General features: G+C 40.4%; 1 protein-coding gene across 4 annotated transcripts in view; it reads left to right on the top strand.

The window, feature by feature from the left end:
• The window catches only part of NPAS3 (neuronal PAS domain protein 3), a 476,441-nt gene that overhangs the window by 205,505 nt on the left and 248,436 nt on the right, over positions 1–22,500 (top strand). For 3 of the 4 annotated variants that reach the window (XM_085878121.1, XM_085878123.1, XM_085878120.1), the window contains exon 2: positions 14,702–14,940. In XM_085878121.1, the coding sequence (XP_085734247.1) occupies positions 14,702–14,940 (239 nt within the window). Of the gene's footprint in view, positions 1–14,701; positions 14,941–22,500 lie in introns of those variants that run through there. The other variant, XM_085878124.1, reaches the window with a different exon arrangement.

The raw sequence follows: 22,500 nt of genomic DNA, 5'->3' as shown, positions 1-22,500 counted from the left end.
TTATCTGCAGCAAATGGGCTTTTTTCATCAAAAAGTATGCTTCCTTCTGAATATAATCATGTCCCCTCTCAATATTTCTTTTATTATCAGCCATTTTATATCTGATTCTGAGTTGAACTAACCTTCGTGTATCTTTATTATGCCGAAGTAACCAAGTTTTATCTTGTTTAAAACAGCAAAATTTACTCTCATCCAGAACCAGATCATTCTTCTTATTATTATTCAAAATTTCTCTTGGCATTTCGATAAGAAATGGTCAAGAACAATTCAAAACACCCACAATGAGGAATACGAGTCCAAAGGTTCAGATGAATAATAATGATAAATTAAGTGATGTTTCTACAGCATTCATTTTCGTTTAACATTCCAAATCATCCTCATGAAATATTCCATTTTACTCCTGACCTGAGATTTGTAGCTGGTGAAGAGATCTTGATGGGTCAGGATATGAACCTCTCATATTATGCTCATTGACCCAAAACTTTTGAAACTATTACGGTGTCATCCAAATTACCATTATGAGAATCGACCTGTCAATTACAGGGTCGAGATCATAATGTTCTTTTAAAAATGTCACAATACTGTGTAGCATAAGTATAAACTGCACCAATTGTAGGGTCAAGGGCAATGATAATACCTTTCTGATCTTTCATGATCGGCCCAAGACCTGCGAGGTTGTACAGAGTCCCAAATATCCCATCATGCTCAGACCCCAATCTGCCCTTTTCGTCTGCACTGAAATTCCAAGAGAGTTAAAAGTCATTTAATGCATAATCCTTTTCATTAGGCCATGATTGTAAAATAACTCTTTTGGTGAAGACTGTAGATGCTTGAAAGGTATGAATACTTTGCTATATGATGATTGTACAAACATTCGCAGCTCAACTGAAAACAAAAGCTTAAAATGAAAATAGTCAGAAAAAGGGCTGCCCTCATAAGAAATATTAACAAGAAAGAGGCCATGCATATCACGATACTTGCGAAATCCATAAAACAAATTTGACCTTAAAAATAATTGTTGGTTGAATTTTATGACTAAATATGCAAATCCTCTTCAAATTTCAAGTCAATTGGATTGAAATTGACAATTTTAGAAATTTGGCCTATGTTAACTTTTTATGTTGACCTTTTGACCTATGTTGACCTCAAAAATACTTATTTGTTGATATCAGTTTCCAGTTACGCAAATCCTGTTCAAATTTCAAATTAATCGGATGAAAATTGAGGATTTTAGAAACTCCACCGAAATTGTTGACCTTTAGCCGATGTTGATCTTTTTGTCCATGTTGACCTCAAAAATAATTGTCAGGTTGAATTCAGTGACCTGAAAAATACATCCTTTTCAAATTTCAAGGCAATCGGATGAAAATTGAGGATTTTAGAAATCTGACAAAGTTGTTGAACTTTTGACCTCAAAAACAATGGCTTTGTTGCTTATGACAAACTCTAGCATGTGGTAAAGTTTTGTAAAGATCAGTTTAAAATTGTGACCTGTGATTAACATACAAACAAGAAGAAAACGTCGTGCATAGCACGATACTTGCAAAATCCATCAAACAAATTTGACCTCAAAAATTATTGGTGTTTGAATTCAGTGGCTTGATGTGCAAATCCTCTTCAAATTTCAAGACAATCGGATGAAAATTGAGGATTTTAGAAACACTACCTTAGTTGTTGACCTTGGGACTATGTTGACCTTCTGGTCGATGTTGACGTTAAAAATAATTAACTGGTTGAATCCAGTGACCTGAAATATATATCCTCTTCAAATTTGAAGTCAATCGGATGAAAATTGAGGTTTTGAGAAATACCAACTTTTTTGTTGGCCTTTGGCCTTTTGACCTTTTGACCTCAAACAATGGCAAACTCGACCATGTGGTGAAGTTTTGTGAGGATCGGTTTAGAATTGTGACCTGTAGGCAATAAACAGACAGACAGATAGACAAACAGACAGATAGACAAACAGACAGATAGACAAACAGACAGATAGACAAACAGACAGATAGACAAACAGACAGATAGACAAACAGACAGATAGACAAACAGAGATAGACAAACAGACAGAATAACAAAATCGATTGACCAATATACTTGAAGAATCGAACAAACAAACAGACAGACAGACAGACAAACAGAATCACGCACAAGACCAACCGATGTCCTTGAAAAATGTTCGATTTTCGCAAGTAATAATGGGAAAAGGGCTGCCGTAATAAGGAATATGTAAGCTTGAGGCGAAATAATGCTATCTATCACAATGGTTCATTTGGTTCATAAAAGGAGCAAGATGGTGGCTGGTTGGTTCCAACAGCTATCATTGGCCATCCCAGTATTAAAGGTATACAGGTTGTTGGGAATGATACGAGTCTGAAAGGAGACGAGAGGAAATGGTGGGAAAAGAATGGTCTGACAATGGGTGGATGAGTCACAATCTCATGACGTAATACATATTGGGAAAGGGAGTTGAGGTTTAAGGTAGTTTTTTTAATGATCAGTTTGTTGTGGTGACTTTATCATCGTAAAGGATGCAATTTGTGGGGTAAGAGATGTGTGGAAGGGAAGGATGGTGGGAGGTTTCCATCTTGTCAATATTATTGTATTTTGTTGATTACATTCTTTGTTGTTTCTTTATGGTTTATTTTGTTTGTTCGAACAATAGGCTTGTGATGGGTTGAAACGAAGATAATCTTAATTTGAGCACCAGCAGGTTTGTCCTTCAGTTAACATCAGAAAGAGGCATACAGAGCAGGTTTCAAATTTGAGCTGCTGGATCTCTTCTGATTTGTGAATAATGAGCAGCTAAGCAGTCGGAGCTTTACAGCTTCCTTGGCTCTGCCATCTTCAAACAAAAAACGATTTTCATCACAAATTGAAGTGCATTTAGAGCCTCGGACCACGGCCCTCTGCTTTAATTGGGCAAAGTCATATTTTATCTTTGGACAATGATATTGAGAAGTTGAATGTTTTTTAGACGAGTTGTAAACACTGAGTTGCTGCACAGGTGCAAGATTCCTCACCAACTTGTTCAGCTCTTCTGGGCATGACATAGGCAGGGTAATGCTTGTCAAAAGTTCTTGCTGTCATTGCCACTGTGGACAGGTGACCGAGTAGAACTGTAGTTCCTTTTATATGTGCCCTGGGACTTAGAACCCTCCAGGCATATGCTGCTTGCCTCTTGCAATCCACCTTGGGGGAGCTACCCAACCACTGCTGTCACTATTTCCCTTAATCCTACAATGAGGTTTTCGTGTTTCCTCGTCTGTATACTTCACATTTTGGCATCCATTAAAACACCATGAGGCTTTCATTCAATCCAAGCCAGCCCAAAGGTAGGTTATGCTTCCAGAGATTTGGAATTTATTTTAACCACACTTTAGGTCTCAATCAAAAATCATTACTACTTGTCTGTTGACATGATTTTGGATGATTAGTGCAATAATGAAAAAAAAATGTCGAGGCTCGATACTAAACATTTATGTGTTCTCAATAAGGTTATCCCAAATTGTAAAATGTTTTCCAAAAACATTGACATTTTTAACAATGATGAATGTCACAACGTTTATTACATTCTAATTCACAAAAACTTCATTCAAAGTGATTGTGTCCTTACCTGGGAAGAAAATACTGGGTTTTGACAAAAAAAAAACACATCTTTGTTTTCTCCACAGAGTCAAAACGTCCGGAAAGAAACTTGTACATCTATCTATCTTCTACATATTACTAAAACTCTCATCTTGTATGTATGTATGTATGTATGTATGTATGTATGTATGTATGTATGTATGTTCCCGAAATACAGCCAAAATGTTACACGACAGCACAAAAAATTTTGGCCCACATTACTCACCATTTTCCTGCGGTGTGCAGTATCAAGTTTTGTTCAAATCTGGCAACGAAAAAATTATTTCAAAAGCAATTCCCGATTCAGTCAAGTACTCTTCGGGAGTATTTGATCAATGCAAACAACCTCAGCGGTATAGTTCACTGGAGCTATCTTTTTTTCTTGAAATGATTTTTTCATCAACCGCTGTCACAACAGGAACCCAACAGGTTCACGGGTCGTCTAGTATATTACTAAAACTCTCATCTTGTATGTATGTATATGTATGTATGTATGTATGTATGTATGTATGTATGTATGTATGTATGTATGTTCCGGGAATACAGCCAAAACGGTACATGATAGCACAAATATTTTCGACCCACCTTACTCACAATTCTCCTGTGGTGTGCAATTTCAAGTTTCGTTCAAATCGGGCAATGAAAAAAATGATTTAAAAAATCAATTCCCGATTCACTCAAGTACTCTTCGGGAGAATTTGATCAATGCAAACAACCTCAGCGGTAGAGTTTGCTGGAGCTATCTTTTTCTTTTTTCTTGAAATGATTTATTTAAAAATCTCAAACATTTTGTATAGACAAAGAACGATTTATTTTTAAGCATAAAATAAGCATGGCCATTTGATCTAATACTTCCATGTTCATTAATAAATAAAATTGTGTTTTCAAGATCACGCACAATCATTTCTTCGACTTTCTTTTCTACGTTTTTTTCTTCACATTGACGCTCAATATCAAGTTTCGTTCAAATCGGGCAACGAAAAAAATTATTAAAAAATGAATTTCCGATTCAGTGAAGTACTCTTCAGGATTATTTGATCAATGCAAATAACCTCAGCGGTATAGTTCGCTGGAGCTATCTTTTTTATTTTTTTTTCAAATTATTTTTTTATCAACCACTGTCACAATGGACCGATCTTTAGCATATTTTCTTGTTTCATGACAGAAGTGAGGATCATGGAAGAACAAGGCAGAATTAAACGTGGGACAAACATCAAGGGAAGGAACAAACACTAAAAGAGGAGATGGAGGACGGGTAGGATGGTGAGGAGGTGGTGCGGCGGGGTGGCAGGCTGACAGTGAAACTACCAAGTAAAATGATTGTGGTCGGAAAGGTTAATGGGGGTAATAAAGATCATGGGTCAGATTTGGGAATGACAAAAGATGGGGTGTACTCGACTTAATTTAAGCCCTGGATAGAAGAGTAGAATTGAACAGCTCAGGAAGGCAGTTCCATGGGTGTGAGAATTGAAGAATAAAAGAGTTGAGGTGTTCAGTTAGTTTGGAATTTGGAAGCAGAACTTGAAGGGTTAAGAAATTTTGCATGAAATGTAATGAAAATCTCAACAGATTTCAATGAGCTCTCGGGAGAATTCGTCTTTATTTTTTTGTTTGTTTGTTTGTAAGGGAAACATCATGGCTACATTGAGGACATAGGATGTCTCCAGATTTTATTTTATTGTTAATATTTGAAACTGAACTTGAGTATGTTGGGACCTCTCTTTTTTTTGTAGGATCGTGGAAAAGCTAGAACGCTGAACAGATCAGGATGAAACAGAACAAAAGGGACAATATAGAGAGGGGGGAACCACCACCAGCAGGTTTGAAGGAGAAAAGAGGGAGACAAGGACAAATCATGGGGGTAGGGGGGAATGAAGCAGAGGGGAGGACATAGGGGTTGGACAAAATGGATACGGAAGCAAACTCTCCGGAAGGAGAAAATGGAAATTTAGAAGAATGAGGGATTGTGGTGGGTTAATGAGGGGAGAAAATATCATGGTTTTGATGGGGAATGATCTAAAATGGTGGTGAACAGCTGTCTTGAAGACCTGGATGGAAGAATGAGATTGAAGATAATGTGGAAGTTGGTTCAACAGGCAGGAAAAAAAGAGGAATGAATGAGTGGAGGTGAGCAGTGATTCTGGATTTTGGGAATTTCACCGGAAAGAGATTGTTGGTGGATCATGTGCATCCTGCAGATACCTGGTGGGACAAAGCACAGAAAGAGCAGAGGGTGCAAGACAAGAAAAGAGGCGTTAAGAAGACAGAGAGACCACCGACCTGTCTGCAATGGGAAAATGATAGGCCCATCGACTCAATGGCTTCATCATGGGAGATTCCAATAATATTGAAGGCCTTCGTTTACATGGCTTCTTTTGAGCAAGGTGTGAGGGGTGGGGTGTCAGTCCCAAATAGAAAAGGAGTACTCATTAAGCTATAGATGAAGTCCTTGTAGGAAGACAGGAATTCAGGTGTACCCAGGAAGGATTTTGTACAATGCAGGTTGCCGAGTCGATGACTGGCTTTGGAGGCCAACTTATAAATGTGGTTTGCCCAAGAAAGATTGTAGCGGATAGTGAGACCCAGGCGTTTGAGTGTTTGAACTTCCTCGAGGATTGTTAAGGTAGATGGGAGGGTTTGCCAGATGGTCCTTTCAGAGAGACATATTGAAGGTGTGGGATTTGTCAGGATTGAAAGACACATTCCTGGTATTTGACCAGCTTGTGATTTTGTCAAGGTCTGAAGAGAGGGAAGAGGGTGCAGCCTGTCTGTCTGAAGGATGATGGATGTCATGTCAGAGGGTGGAGTCATCAGGATATATATGTTAGTGTGTGTGTGTGTGTGTGTGTGTGTGTGTGTGTGTGTGTGTGTGTGTGTGTGTGTGTGTGTGTGTGTGTGTGTGTGTGTGTGTGTGTGTGTGTGTGTGTGTGTGTGTGTGTGTGTGTGTGTGTGTGTGTGTGTGTGTGTGTGTGTGTGTGTGTGTGTGTGTGTGTATATATACATATATGAAGACCACAAGGGGAAAACCAGAGATGTCAGGAGAAGTCAATTTTGAAGAAACTGAAAAACAAAGTTTCAAGACTTTGGTGGACTGTTTAATAACTGTCATATAGATTTCTTTTCCAGTAAAAGGAAGCGTGATCATTGGCCGATCAAATTAAGCATGTAGCATTTGCCAAGCTTCTGTGTTATTTAATTTCAGAGCAAAGAACGAATCAATGTTGCAAACTGACATCACTGGTTATTCCCTTGTTTAATAATTGCCATGCAATTTTAACCCAGGATGTGTAGCAAATTCATGCTTGTTGGTTATTAGCATACATTACATGACTTTGGTGATCACAGGTCAGGTCAGGTATGGGAGCATGTGCCAGAACAGCATGTTGCTGCATCCACTTTCCGCCGGTACGCCAGGGGCCTCCGTCTGGCCATCCCCCAGGCAGATGCCAGGCCCATCCCCATCTCCTTGAGATGATGGTCAACCTGCTGCAACCACGAGGCACGTGGTCGGCCCACTGGCCTCCTCCACTCATGAGACTCCCTCGCTGAGAGAATCTGGTGAGCAAGATCAGCATCAGGAAAACGAGCCACATGTCCATACAGCCACAACTGACGCTCACGGACTATGCAGGTAACAAATCTCATCCGAGTCTCTCTCAGCAACCGCTCGTTGGACACAAAATCCGACCAGCGATAGCCAAGGATTCTCCGAAGAGACCTAGAACCAAAGGAATTAAGTCTCCGTCTCAGATCCTTGGTCAGAGTCCAAGTCTCGCATCCATAAAGCAAGACTGGAGGTACCAAGGACCTGAAGACGCGGACTTTCGTCCTCCCGCACAGGTACCGACAGCGCCACACCCCATGATCCAGTGAATCCATGACTCCCCAGGCCTGACCCAGACGTCTATTGACCTCTGACTCGCAGCCAGCAGAGACATGAATATCACTGCCAAGGTAAGTGAATCTCTCCACGACCTCAACATCCTCACCACAAACAGACAGGACAGCAGCATCCAAGATGTCACCGGAAGCCTGGATCTTAGTTTTGACCCAAGAAACCCGTAATCCCAGCAGCTCCGACTCCTCATTCAGCACCTCGAGGGCCCCCAAAAGGATGTCTAAAGTCTCCACAAAGATGACTGCATCATCTGCAAAATCAAGGTCGGAGATCTTGACATTCCCAAGCGATGCACCGCAACTTGATCTCTCCGACATCCTCCCTAAAATCCAGTCCATACAAGTGCTGAAAAGTGTGGGGGCAAGTACACATCCCTGACGAACTCCAGTAACAACTGGAAATAAGTCAGAGATGGTACCACCACACTTCACAGCACTCTCAGTACCAGAGTAGAGTTCAGACATCAGATCGATCAGTTTTGGTGGCACCCCACGAAGACCAAGAATCCTCCAGAGGACATCTCGATTCACTGAATCGAACGCTTTACAGAGATCAACATAGGCTGCAAGCAGCCCCTGCCAAAACTCTCGTCTGCGTTCGGTGAGGACACGAAGGGCAAGGATACGGTCAATCGTTGACCTCTTTGGTGTAAAGCCTGACTGCTCTGGACGCTGGTGCTCAAGCAGATGGTGGCGAACCCTATCAAGAATTATCCGAGCAAAGACCTTGCCCGGCACTCAGAGCAGCGTCACCCCTCGGTAGTTGTTTCAGTCTTGGCGATCACCCTTCCCTTTCCAGAGAGGGACAACAAGGCCCATCTTCCAGTCAGTTGGGATGATGCCTGTGTTCCAGGCAGAGCACAAAACTGCATGCAACGACACAAGTGCAGCATTTCCACCAGCCTTGAGAAGTTCGGCATGGATGCCACAGATCCCTGGAGAATGGTACCATCCTGGTTCACCGCAGCCCGTGTTTCCACAAGCGAAGGTGGACCACAGTTGATTCGAGGGTCAGCAACAGGGATTGTAACACCGTTGACGTCTAACTCGACAGCTGGGGGATCAGCCTGGTACAACCGCTCAAAGTAACCAGCCCAGCGGGCCTTCACTTCAGACTCCTCTGTCAAGAGCCTACCACTCTCTGCTCGAACTGCAGTGCTCCGAGGGATGGGCTTGGATGAACGTAATGCGCGAATTCCCCTGTAAGCGGGATGAGAATCACCTGTCCACAGGTGATGCTCTACCCCCTCACAGATTCCTCGCACATAGGCCTCCTTGTCCACGCTCAGTGCACGTACAGTTTTACGCCTCAGCTCCCTGAACAGCTCAGCTCTGCCATTCAGCCTGGCCCTGCGACTCTGGTCAATGGTATCCAGTGTCCCTTGAGAGACAAAATTCTTCTTTGCCCTGCGGTGAGCTCCAAGGCATCCACCGGCAACATCAAGGACGGTGGTCTTGAAGGCGCTCCACAACTCTTCAGGACCCCCCAAAGCACCCAGACCCCCCAAGTGTCCACTCAGCCTGTTCACAAACTCCTCAGCTACTCTCTCATCCCTGAGCTTGCCAACGTCCAGCCTAGGCCGGGATGGTACCATTCTCCAGGATTTAAGGTGCAGCTTTAAAGTTGCTACAACAAGCCTGTGGTCAGTATTGAAGAACTGAGCACTCCGGTAGACCGTGCAGTTCTGGATCATCCTCCAACGACCATCAATGAGGACATGGTCAATCTCCTTTGCCACACCGCCAGCGTTGGAATACCAAGTCCAGCGATGAGCTTGTGCGCGCTGAAACTATGAACCAGCCACCCTAAGTCCATGACTTCTTGCAAAGTCAAGGAACTTAGTGCTATTCTGGTTCAGAGTTCCTGACCCATGGGGACCAACACACACCTCATAACCATCCCTATCAGTTCCAGTCGATGCATTGAAAAACCCCCAAGACAAGAAGTGTATCTCGTGTGGGGCACTGATCAACCACAGATTCGAGTGTGGCGTAGAATGCATCCTTCACGGTGAGATCACTCGCCTCAGTCAGAGCATAAACAGAGACCAGGGAAATGACACCTAAGGAGTGACGAATCCTTAATCTCATAATACGCTCGTTGACCGGTGTTACCTCAATTATCATTGGGGTCAGCTTATTGGACACAGCTACAGCAACTCCTTGGGTATGGTAACCACCAGAGCGACCAGACCAATAGTAGGTGTAACCACCCACCATTATCTCGCCACAATCCGGTCTCTGAACCTCAGAGAGAGCTGCAATCCCGATGTCCAAACGCTTGAGCTCAGATGATAACAGAGACAGGTGATCATCCTCTCTTAGGGATAGGACATTCCAGGCACCCACCCGAAGGGACTGCCTCAGGTTAACCCAAGGAGACCGCCGTCTGGTGGCCTCAGCACCACTCCGACACACTCTCCCGCAATCTGACCCAGGGATGTTACCCCGTGGTTTCCCTCCTTTCATCAAAGATTGGGGGTCCCGAAGGCTTTGCCCCAAACCCGTCATCCAATGAGCTGCCCTGCGAAGGAAAGCTGCACAGGAGGTACTCCCACGGAGTGGGTTTTCAGATTTTTTTGCGTTTTTGCGTTTTGCGGAATGAAGGGTTTTACGGTGGCTTGAGTGCAAATCCTGCCACCAACCTCCTAATAAGAAGTGACCCAACTGCAGGAGGACGTCCGCAGACACAGTTGGGCACTAGATATGGATGGCCGTTGGCTCACAAGGAGCTCCTCCGCCCTTTGACAGGTTTTGTTTTTAATCCTGCTGGGTGTCCATATCCAAACACCCTCCTCACCAGAAAATCTGGTGGGGGAGACGGTTTAGTCGCCGACAACCCGACCATGGAACAGGTTAGTACAGGTTTACATGATACCTGTAGCAGGTCACAGATCGAACCTGACCTGACAAGGTGATCACAGATTATTTTTTTCAACATTAAACGGTCATTGTTTTTTTGTTTCATTGGTGTTCAACGCCATACTCAAGGGTATTTCGCTTATATGACGACAGATTCTTCATTTCTTACTCCGTACTACTTAATATGATGGAAAACCGGGAGAAAACCAAGGATAAACCACCTCCGCGATAGCCGAAGTCATCTCATGTGACTCCCTCATATACCTTAGCAGGTTGATTGGGCGGTGGGTACATCGAATGAGGATGGGTACTCAGACACGTTAACCATTAAGCCATGGCGTGGGTCCAATAAAAGTCACAATAAAGGTTTGACTAGGCTTGAACCACAATATGCACCAACTACGGAGCCCATGATATAACCAAATAGGCCATTGTAGTGCTCAGAGTTTATGCTGTGAAAGTTTTACAACCTTTTATAACTTAGTTTCGCAACTCTGAATATTATGATGGAACAGTTTACATGAATGACGCAGAAAGCCAATCTTATCTGAGTGAAAACTTTAATTTTAATACTTTGCAGAACACAAAACCTGTGTTCAAAAATAATATTTCCAGAATACAACCAAATAGGCTATTGTAGTGCTCAGAATTTATGCTGTGAAAGTTTTACAACCTTTCATTTTTTAGTTTCTCAACTCTGAATATTATGTTGGAACAGTTAACATGAATGAAAGGGAGATAACCAGGAGTAAAGTACTGACAACTCTGGGTTTCTACTTGTTCAGCTTTGACAACACTTGTTTTTTCATTCCACGGCTAAACTTTATACCATGTAAATTATGTGACACCCTTGGTTATTTGTTAAAGTAATATTGTGAGAGGAAACCTTATGTTGCCAACTTTTGGCAGGTGCAACGACCCTGAAATTTATAAAAAGTGACATCTCTGGTTTTCCCCTTGTGGACTATATATATATATATATATATATATATATGTATGTATATGTATATATATATATATATATATATATATATATATTATGTATGTATATGTATATATATATATATATATATATATATATGTATGTATATGTATATATATATATATATATATATATATATATATAAATATTTATGTATATATATATATATTTATGTATATATGTATAGAAATATATATATATATATATTTATGTATATATGTATAGAAATATATGTATGTATATATATATATATATATATATATATATATATATATATATATATATATATATATATATACATATATTTCTATATGTATATATATATACATATATATACATATATTTCTATATGTATATATACATATATATATACATATATTTCTATACATATATACATAAATATATATATATACATATATTTCTATATGCATATATACATAAATATATATATATATATATATATATATATATATATATATATATATACATATATTTCTATACATATATACATATATACATAAATATATATATATATATATATATATATATATATATACATATATATATATATACATATATATATATATATATATATACATATATATATATATATATATATATATATATATATATATATATATATATATATACATATATATATATATATATATATATATATATATATATACATATATATATATATATATATATATATATACATATATATATATATATATATATATATATATATATATATATATATATATATATATATATATATATATATATATATATATATATATATATATACATATATATATATATATATATATATATATATATATATATATATACATATATATATATACATATATATATACATATATATATATATATATATACATAAATATAAATATATATATATATATATATATATATATATATATATATATTTACATATATACATATACATATATATATATATATATATATATATATATATATACATATATATATGATTTTTCGAGAGAGACAGAGAGATCATTGATGAAGATCAGGAATAAGACTGTTCGAGAACACTGCCCTGTGGCACTTCAGCCTTACCAGTTAGAGGAGATGAAGGGATTCTGTTGAGAGCCACACATTGGCCATGAGAGTAGAGGAAGGCAGTAAGGCATGTGTGGAGTTGGCTTTGGATGCCATAGGCATAGCATTTCGAGAGCAAGGTGAGATGCCAGACTGTGTCGAAAGTATGAGGTCTTCCTGGCGAGACATCCCTGATCCATGTCTGATATTAAAGACCTTCCAAGGCAGAGCATTTCCAAGGCAGGGTGACATTTTATGAATTGAACTGATGATCTGAGATCAGTCCATTGGAGAAATGGAAATATTTGCTGATGATTGGAAGTAAGCTATGTCTGTAGTTAAGTGGGTCGGTTTTTGCACCTTTTATGTTGTGTAGTGATGTTGGCTGACCTCCAAGCAGGTGGAAGTTGACATCGTGCAAATGATAGGATGACAAGCGCAGAAAGTGGACTGCAAGAATAACAGAGCAAGACTTTCGGATATGTGAGCTGATGCCATTCAGTCCAGTTTAGAATCAGAGTCAAGGGTTGCCAGAAGCTTATCCACCTTCTCAGGTGCAAAAGCCAAATAGTCCAGGAGTAGTTGGGTGTGACTGGGAAGGATCGGTACAGAGAGCGAGGTTGGTGGGGGACAAGATTTGGAAGAAAACACCTCAGATCATCAGAATTGAGGCCTTCTCATGAGCGAAGTCGGTTGTGGTGCAGTTTTTTTTTAAGTGAGGGAAGGAATGGAAGGCGAGCATACTCCAGAGACAGACTTAACTAGGTGCCACCAGGTTTGAGAGAAGTGAGAGAAGTTTGAAAGTTAATTCTTGAGGTTGGACAGATGTTGTTTTCTGGCTCTCCTGAGAGTGAATGCACACTTGTTGTGGCCTTTTTGGAATGCATTGAGATTATCTTCCATCAGATTTCCTTTCCAGGAAGAGCAGGCAAGTTGTTTCTGAGCAACTGCCTCACCACAGGATTGAGTGTACTATTGCTGGTTATAAAGGTAAGATCACTGTGGGCGAGATGAATGTGTGCATAAGAGAGAGCAGGTTTCTGTGGAAGAATTCCCAGGCTGGATTAATATCAGGGGCAGTAGATATGGGAGACTAGTCCTGAAGATATGTAGATGGCTGTTTGCAGGCCCTGCCAATCTGCTTGAGTGAAATGCAAGACTCGCCGGTGTTGAGGCAGCTCTCTGAGAACAGCCAGAGAGATGTTGATTTTCACTAATTCCTTGTACCATTTAGGTTTTATTGATCTGTAATACCTTTTATTCAGAAATACAAATCTTCATCATCATCATCACAATAAACACTTTAGAGAGTGTTGCTGCTGCTGAAGTAGTATCTTGACATTTCTTCCAACAACCAGTACTGGTAGACCAGACGAGTCCTCCAGCTTAACGACCTTCTGACGGACGGCGCACACATTGATGCCTCGCCCTGCCTGTGAAAAGCCAGTAGTGTGGCAGTTGAGAGTTGGATCGAGATTGGAACCCAGAGTAGACAGCTCAAAGGCGAATGCACATAGCTCCAAGCTATTCTGCCAGCCCCATAAATAGAACTCTCATTATAATTTGTTTTTAGCCAAAACCTTTTAGCAAAGTGCATGATTAATTACTTCATTCTTTATTCACTCACGAAACTCATTATCGCTCTCATTCACAATTTTTTTTTTCTGGCATCATTACCGTGTCATATTTTCTTCACGGTGTCGTTCTCTTGCTTTCAAAGACTGTCCCAGGTTGGTTCCCTTTGTTCCATGAAAGGTGTTGAGTTCTCCTCGAGTGTTCTCTGTTCCGATAGTCTGTGAACGGAAGGTTTCGCAAACAATATGATTGAGTTAAAGTGTTGTTCAGACATTGTCATGTATACTGTGAGTCTGTCGATAATAAGGTACATTATGATACATTAATATAATTTTGAATAAAATAATTCCATTGTGAAAATGCATTTCCATCAACTGCTCACTGGAAGCAAACAGTAAAAATTAACTGCGATGAAAACATGATTTTACTTTATGCCTTTTAATTATTCCTCAAGCGAAATTTCCTCGCTGGGATGGCTCAGTGATCTGTGTTTGTTACTTGTGACAGGTCTTTGAAAGGTAATGCAGTTCTGTTGCTTGAGATGGAAAAACATTAAATGATTAAAACGCACCAACAGTAGCATGATGAAATACACCACCAGCTTTGCAGTGTCCGATCCTAGGGAGACAATTGTGATTATGACAGCACTCCGCATTGTTTCTTCTTTATTCATGTCAGACTGCAGGCTCTGCGGAAAGAGAAATCGCGAGACGCGGCACGGTCACGGCGAGGAAAGGAGAACTTCGAGTTTTACGAACTTGCAAAGATGCTTCCTCTTCCGGGAGCCATCACAAGCCAGTTGGACAAAGCTTCCATCATCCGACTTACCATCAGCTACCTGAAGATGCGAGATTTTGCTCAACTTGGTGATCCATCATGGAACCTCTATTTGGAAGTTCCCAATGCATCCATTAAAGGTATGAAATAATATTGAGCATACAGGACCTTTGCCTGTACGACTACTGTACTAGCTATTAGTACTATCAGTACTAGCTCATTGATATCTATATATATATATATATATATATATATATATATATATATATATATATATATATATATATATATATATATATGTGCATACGATTGTCTGTCTCCCTCTCTTTCTGGGTTTTTTCTTTATTCACAGCCATATCTTTAAAGCTACAAACTCCATACTTGGGTTTCAGATAAAACTTTGTATGGGAAGTAACATGGGCTATTTGGCCATGGTCTCAGAGAATGCTTTGAGGCCAAAGTAATCAAATTTTTTTGGTAAACAGGTCGACCAATAGTTGCAAATTGAAACGGGCGGATTTTTTATTGTGACGCAATTAACCTTTTGAAAATAAATAATTTCATTAAATAATTTGAATTGATGAATTAACTTAAAATTTCACCGTCACCGTGGATGTGTATTTTTGCTTGCTTTTCCCATCACTGGAGACATGTACTTTTGCTAATACAAGGGTGGGGCAGAGAAACGGTAGATTTTATAAACCAATTTTCCGGGTATCGGTATACTGGGAAAATTACACGTCACCCTGCTATGTCAACGTGTTACGTCATCTTATGACATCACCCGACATCCTCTTGTCCACATCATACCAATGACCTAATACCGTCAAAAAATTGCCGGAATTTCTTTGAAAATGCTATAATGTCATGGGAAGCATGCATGGAAGACTAGAGGAATGCCTGTGTAGAGACAAAGGTCACCTTGAGGATGTGATCTTCAAGAAATGCATGGAATGCTCCATACTTTAAGATGCATATTTGCAATTTGGCAAATACAAAATGTTTATTTAACTACTGAGTTTTTGAAATTGCCCGTTTTTTCTGCTCCACCCTGTATCGATGAAGATGATTCCTCTGTTCTCTGACCTAGTCAAACGCAGCTCAGTACCACCATGTCAACGTCATGACTGCAGCCCCAGAAGGACCTCCCACACTGTAAAGATGCCAACGTCAAATGCTGTTAACAAACAGATGAAAAGCATAGCAACTGAGTCGACTCACCGTTATTTGGGCTTGTCATCATGATGGTATTGTCACGACATTCGTCCATGTCGTAGAATGGAGGAATCATCTTCATTGTTACTCCCAACTGCTAAAAATGATGGTGATGCCTCCTGGTTGTGATTGGTGGGGTGTTGGACAATGTGGCAGATGGCACTTTTTTACAAATAGTGCAGCAATAGCTGTGATAGGGTTGATAAGGCATCCTCACAAATCACTGGAGTGTATCATATATATATATATGTGTATATATGTATATATGTATATATATATGTATATATATATATATATATATATATATATATATATACATGCATACATACACACACATACACACACACACACACACACACACACACACACACACACACACACACACACACACACACACACACACACACACACACACACAAACACGTCTACCCAGCATTGCCTCCAGACTCCAAACCAACCCATTCCCCTCCCTCCTCCCACCTCCACCCTACCCCTCACTCCTCTCACAAAGGAATTTTCACAGGGTTTTTAAACACATTTTGGAAAAATAAATAATTAAAATAAAAAACCCACTTTCATTCCGACCAACCTCTAACTTGCCACGGGTCATGTCAAAATCTGCCCCCTGAGGGGCGAATTCATCAACCTGGCCAAAATAAATCACGGTAGAGATGTTTATCCTCATCACCATGCAATGAATCTGGGGTGTGTTCAGTTACCAAGTTTCTTGTGGCGCACTCGCCAAGTGGCTTCAGCACTCAAGCAAGCACTCCATTCAAAACCATTGACAACTCACGGTTGGTTTGGAAACTGAACACACCCCTGGACATCGCAACAGCATATAGTTTTCAACACGTTGTTTTAGTTTTTTTGAATGTACATAAACTCAGAGGTGATGTTGATTTTATGAAAGTGGTCATGTACATTTCATATAACTTTAACGTGTATATGTACATAACATAAAATGCATGCATACAGAAGTAAAAAATAAATAAAAAAGCATGTATCTCGGGAATTTCCCTGGCCTACGGACTAATTCATGACGTACACTGGCATTCCACTACCAAGCTGATTTTGGCAGCCTCTAATGTTTATTTACTTCTCATAATATGTGAATTACATGTCCATAAGTTTGTTGATGAGCCTTGAAAAGTCAGGCGAAAACCAATAGTTATTGTTATTATTAAAGATTTCACTATTTTCTTTCCTCTGCATTATGAGAACGTACGATCATTGGGCGATGTATATTAGACCACTGCCGCGATCGCTGTCAACAAAACATGCATTGCCTCGTTTACTCAGAGGAAGTGGGTGCTGGCAATGTTTAGTGTAATTTCCAGAAAAAGGATCTGTAAACTCCCCTGAAAGAATTTCATCATGGCAAATGCGAGCAGCTTTTGCAAATTAATATGCTTCGTCTTCATAGTTCCTGAATATTTTTCTATCCACCAGCAATTATTTGATCCCATCTGGAAATATTAATGTCGTAGGTTTGACTGGATGCTTATATTAATTTTTTGCAGTCCTAATCTGCTGAAATGATTCAAAATGTGGTCTTTCACACCAGTTGTGTTAATCAAAATATCAAAACCAATCTCATTCGGTCTTTTGACATACATTTTATGGAGGATGTAGTCATGCGTCTCGAGGACTCCTCTGCACACCTTGTTGAATAATTGATCAGTTTCCCCCAATTCATTGTCACAAAAATACACCTGTTGGTCTTCACAGCTGACGGTGTTGACATTCTCTTTGATCTCCTCTGATCTTCGTTGGTACGATTAAGATCCGGTGTTTTCCTTTTTTTGGGCCCTCTCTTTTGCTCCTCTGAGTTTTTCATGGCTGAATGTCATGTGGCATGTCTTGTGCCACCTTGTGTTATTTTGAAGAAGCAGCTGTGGTGAAGATTCAACGTCAAATTGTAGTTGTAGAGGCAAAGCATCCACTTGTTTTTTTGAATTGGAAAGCGTTTTTGAGGAAATTATTGAATACAGAAAGAGCATCTCGGCTTCTGCCTTTAGTAGTTGCCGTAACTGGTTTCCCATCATCTTTTTGGCATAAAGAACATAAATTCCAATCCATTACCTGAAAAAATAAGTAGTAAAGTCATTAACCTTTATATTTGTCAAAAAAAACCTCAGAAATAGCCATTTTGAAAATATTATTTAGTGGGGGTTTGTAGAAGTGGACTTCCTTAGTGACATGAGTGTTAGTTGCTGGCCAAAAATACCAAACATCCAGTGTTTATACCTCGGATGTATGATATGTCTGGGATTTTTTTTTGTCTTTGTTACTTTGTTTCATCTACCATGGGTATGCAGAATAATTAAAAGTACATTTTGTGTTAAAGCCTTTGCGTCAATATTATTGGAAAGTACTCAAACTGTACCATTTGATGCCGTACATCGAGTTCTGGCAGCCATTTTGAAAATGTTGTACAATTCAGAAAAAAATAATGTTGATATTTCTTGGATCCTTTGAAAAAGTATTTGGAAATATTATGTTCAAGTGCAAACCTTGAAATTTTGATGCTTTTGGCCATTGTGTAACACCTATGTCACCAAACACCTACATGGTGTGTTGCCAACTTAATATTGTCGATGTGGAAAGTGTTCACTAACAGAGGGATATGAGGGCATCGGTTGGGACAGTCGTTCATTCAAGACTGGCTTGTGTGATGTGATATTTATGGCTGTCTTTTGCCGGTTGTGCTGTCTGGATATTGGGACGTGCCCTACCACCCCTATTTTTTAAATCTTATTTACAATACGTTGTTATATTATGTTATGGAGGTTGGTGTCTTGTCTCTTAAATACATTCCTTCCACTTCCCTCATTATGTCCTTTTCCTTTCCTCCTTTCTATGCTCTCCCCCACTACTCACCTCCCCCTTCAACTCCTACCAACACTCCCCCCCCAAACCACGACTGTATTTGTCTCGTTTGAGTTGCTGGCAGGCAGATATTGTACAGGCATGCTGGGCTGAGTGGCCTCCGTGTGTGTGTGTGTGTGTGTGTGTGTGTGTGTGTGTGTGTGTGTGTGTGTGTGTGTGTGTGTGTGTGTGTGTGTGTGTGTTTGCCATTGTATGTGTTAATGCATGAACATTAATTTTTCTTGGTGGAGGTTCAGGGAGTCAAGATTTTTTTTTTTCTGTTTATTTCTGTTATTGCTAAGAACAATTGACAATTAGCCGATCCATGTTTATGGGCACACACAATATATCACCTAGGCTATTTTGATATTTGTAGCATGAAGACATAGTCCTGCTGGTGAACGCAACTGTCGATTTGTGTTGTCAGACAGGCAGAATAATTGATGAAATGAACAGGATGTTGATCAAGGTATGTTAATCGCCATGGGGAGCAAGCAGGAGTTGATATTTCCAGCATAGACCCTTCATCATGGCAAAAGAGAATCTGATGCTCCAACAAAAGGATAAGGACAGACTCATAACAGCTTGTCTTTGCTTCCCAAAGCAGTTAGCATGCTTCAATCAAAGTCATGTTGAATCAGAGTCCATACCTCAATCAAAGTCATAGACTGCTTGTTGCAGTGTTGCTTTCAAAAAGGTTTTAAAGATTGTCATGTCAAAAATGTTCAAGCACTTCTCTCAGACACATTTTTTGTTTTATTGAAGGAATCTGCTGCAACTATAAACCAAATATTTTGAGGATGTCAAATGTGGGAAGCAACAATATATAGTTGGCCAGATGTGAAAACTGGATCACACAGATCCTTGTTTATCGTTATGCCAAATGCAAGCTGTACTGGAAACTGACATCATTGTCAAACAAATGGAAAGGACTCGTCAGTGGGCTGCATTGCAATGTTTGGAATAAGCACCGTATTGTGTGATCCTGCAATTGTTTCCTGTAGTAGTCGATCGTTGATGATTGCAGGCGACCTTTCTGTATTGACACACTATTCAAGCCTTAAGTCAAGCTAAAACCGAAATTACGAACCACAAACCAGAATTTGTTATGCAAATTGCTCATTCCTTTATTTGGCGGGGTATTGACCAGACCACTGCCTCAATTGCTCCCCAAAATAAAAAATAACCCCGCTTGCCGTACATGAAGCAAAACCATGCTTACTGCTTCTGTTCATGTAGAATACTTTGTGGTTATACTGCAGAGGTTGGAGAATTCAAATTGTGAATCTTAGGCTGACCAGAAAACCAACGTGGTGGCCGAATGATTTTCTTCCTGACAATTATTGTGGGTGCAGTCAAGCCAGCTCTCCAGCCAATGGATTTGAAGGCTTCAAACGCATGCAGCTTCATGATGTTTTTACACACTTATAGGATATACAAGCCGTTAGGTGGCGATGGGTCGCCAAGCATGCAAACTATAAGATATAGAGCAAAATGGATGTCATATAGCGGATAGGGAATCACCTGAAGATTATGCATATCAAATCTCATCCAGTTCCATCTACTGATAACGACTCAGTATCCATTTGAATGAAAAGTACCGAAACTGCGGTTTGAAATCGGAAATCCCCAAAGTTCGAGGGGGTGCTGTGGGTGAACAAAGATCTAAATCGAAAATCCGGCTTGATCGTTTGTGCACAATGTATTCTAGACGATTAGTGTGAATTTTCATGACCATCCGACCATAACCCGAGGAGTAGCATTTTGCGCGAAGGCACCTCCAGCTCTCGCATATTATTGATTTTTGCAGGAATTGACCTTTGACCCCTGACCTAAGCGAAATCGGTCAATATGTCCTGAGGCAAAGTTGAAGTACTCATTGAGTACCATGAACCTGCAAAGTTTCATTCGTATTGATGCACTCACCTGCTCGTTAGGGGGCCTTCAATTTTCTCCAATTTTCACGCATACCCCAATTGTGCGGTGCGCTGCGGGTAAAGTATTCCATATATCACAAAAACCGGAATATATTTGATAAAGCATCACCTGTAGATCATTTGTGGCAAATTTCATAACCCTACGTGGGATAATGGCTTTCGGAATTGATTTCGCCTGAACGGTACCGATTTTGAAGGTTTTACGGTTGTTGCTAGGGAACCAAAGCGTCCCGAGCAACCATCACAATTTCCAAACCACTAGGTCATAAGACTGACCTACCACCCGAGGTTGGTCAAAGTCCGCCCATGTTTACTACCAATTATGCTGATGACAAACGAACAAACATCCAAACAAACAGACAGAATTACTGACAATAAGGGTCACCTATTTCGGCAACCCAACTATTTTGGCGACCCAACTATTTTGGCGACCCAATATATAGTGATGGGACTAAGCCTGCTGTGTGCTCCATGTACACTACTTGAATGAACGGGTTGCGTCACAGTCTTTCGCAACATTCCAGCAATATATATGATTGGTGATGGTTAACTGCACTCATTGTGTGATTTTTAACAGGTTGTGCTTTGCACGTTGTCTAGTCTGAGTCGTCGCGCTATGAGTCGTGAGCAGAGAGCCAATCTGAAGTTTCTTGTCAAGCTTGGCAAAACACCTTCCGAATCCTTCGCAATGCTGCAGCAAGTCTACGGGGAAGAAACGATGTCACGTTCACATGCATTTGAATGGCACAAGAGGTTCAAAGAGGGACGGGAGGAGGTTGAAGACAATCCACGGTCTGGAAGACCTGCAATGAGCAGAACGGCGGACACGAGCACGTGAAGCAGATGGTGCACGCAGATTATCGACTCACGATGCGGATGATTGCTGAGGAACTTTCTATCAACAAGGACACTGTCTGGAGCATCTTCACTGAAAATCTCGAAATGTTCAAGGTGTGTGCAAAGATGGTCCCCAAGCTGTTGTCCACGGACCAGAAATAGCAAAGAGTCACTGTCTGTCAAGACATTATTGAGCACCTTGAGGACGATCCAGACCTGCTCGGGAGAGTCATTACTGGTGATGTATCGTGGATATTCGAATATGATCTTGAGACCAAACGGCAGAGTTGTCAGTGGAAAAGTCCGGCATCACCAAGACAAAAGAAAGCAAGGATGTCGAAATCGAAGGTCAAGATGATGCTCATCATGTTTTTTGACATCAAGGGCATCGTCCATTTTGAGTTTCTACCACAGGGTCAAACAGTGAATCAATACGTGTACAAGGATATCCTCCGGCACCTCATGAGATCAGTCAGGGACAAGAGGAAGGATCTGTGGGAGAACAACGCCTGGGTGCTCCACCATGACAATGCCCCTGCTCACAGTACCCTGAGCATCCGACAGTTTCTGGCAGAGAGGAACGTGCCAACTCTGGAGCAACCCCCGTATTCGCCAGACTTGGCCCTTTGTGATTTTTTTCCTATTCCCCAAGCTCAAGGGGGTGGTCAAGTGGAACCAATTTCCTGATGTGGAGGCCATCAAAAGGGCCATGACGACAGAGCTCCGGAGGATTCCAGAAGAAGCCTTCTGGGGTGCATCGAAGCATGGAAGAAGAGGATGGACAAGTGTGAGACTGGAGGGAAACTACTTTGAAGGGGACAAGCTGTGATTTCAATATAT

This window comes from Eptatretus burgeri, chromosome 4, assembly GCF_056783735.1.
Source record: "Eptatretus burgeri isolate ZD-2024b chromosome 4, Ebu_testis_v1, whole genome shotgun sequence".
In the NCBI taxonomy this organism is placed as follows: Eukaryota; Metazoa; Chordata; class Myxini; order Myxiniformes; family Myxinidae; genus Eptatretus; species Eptatretus burgeri.
The sequence above is the reverse complement of the archived record's forward strand: the minus strand, read 5'-3'. Positions and strand labels throughout refer to the sequence as shown.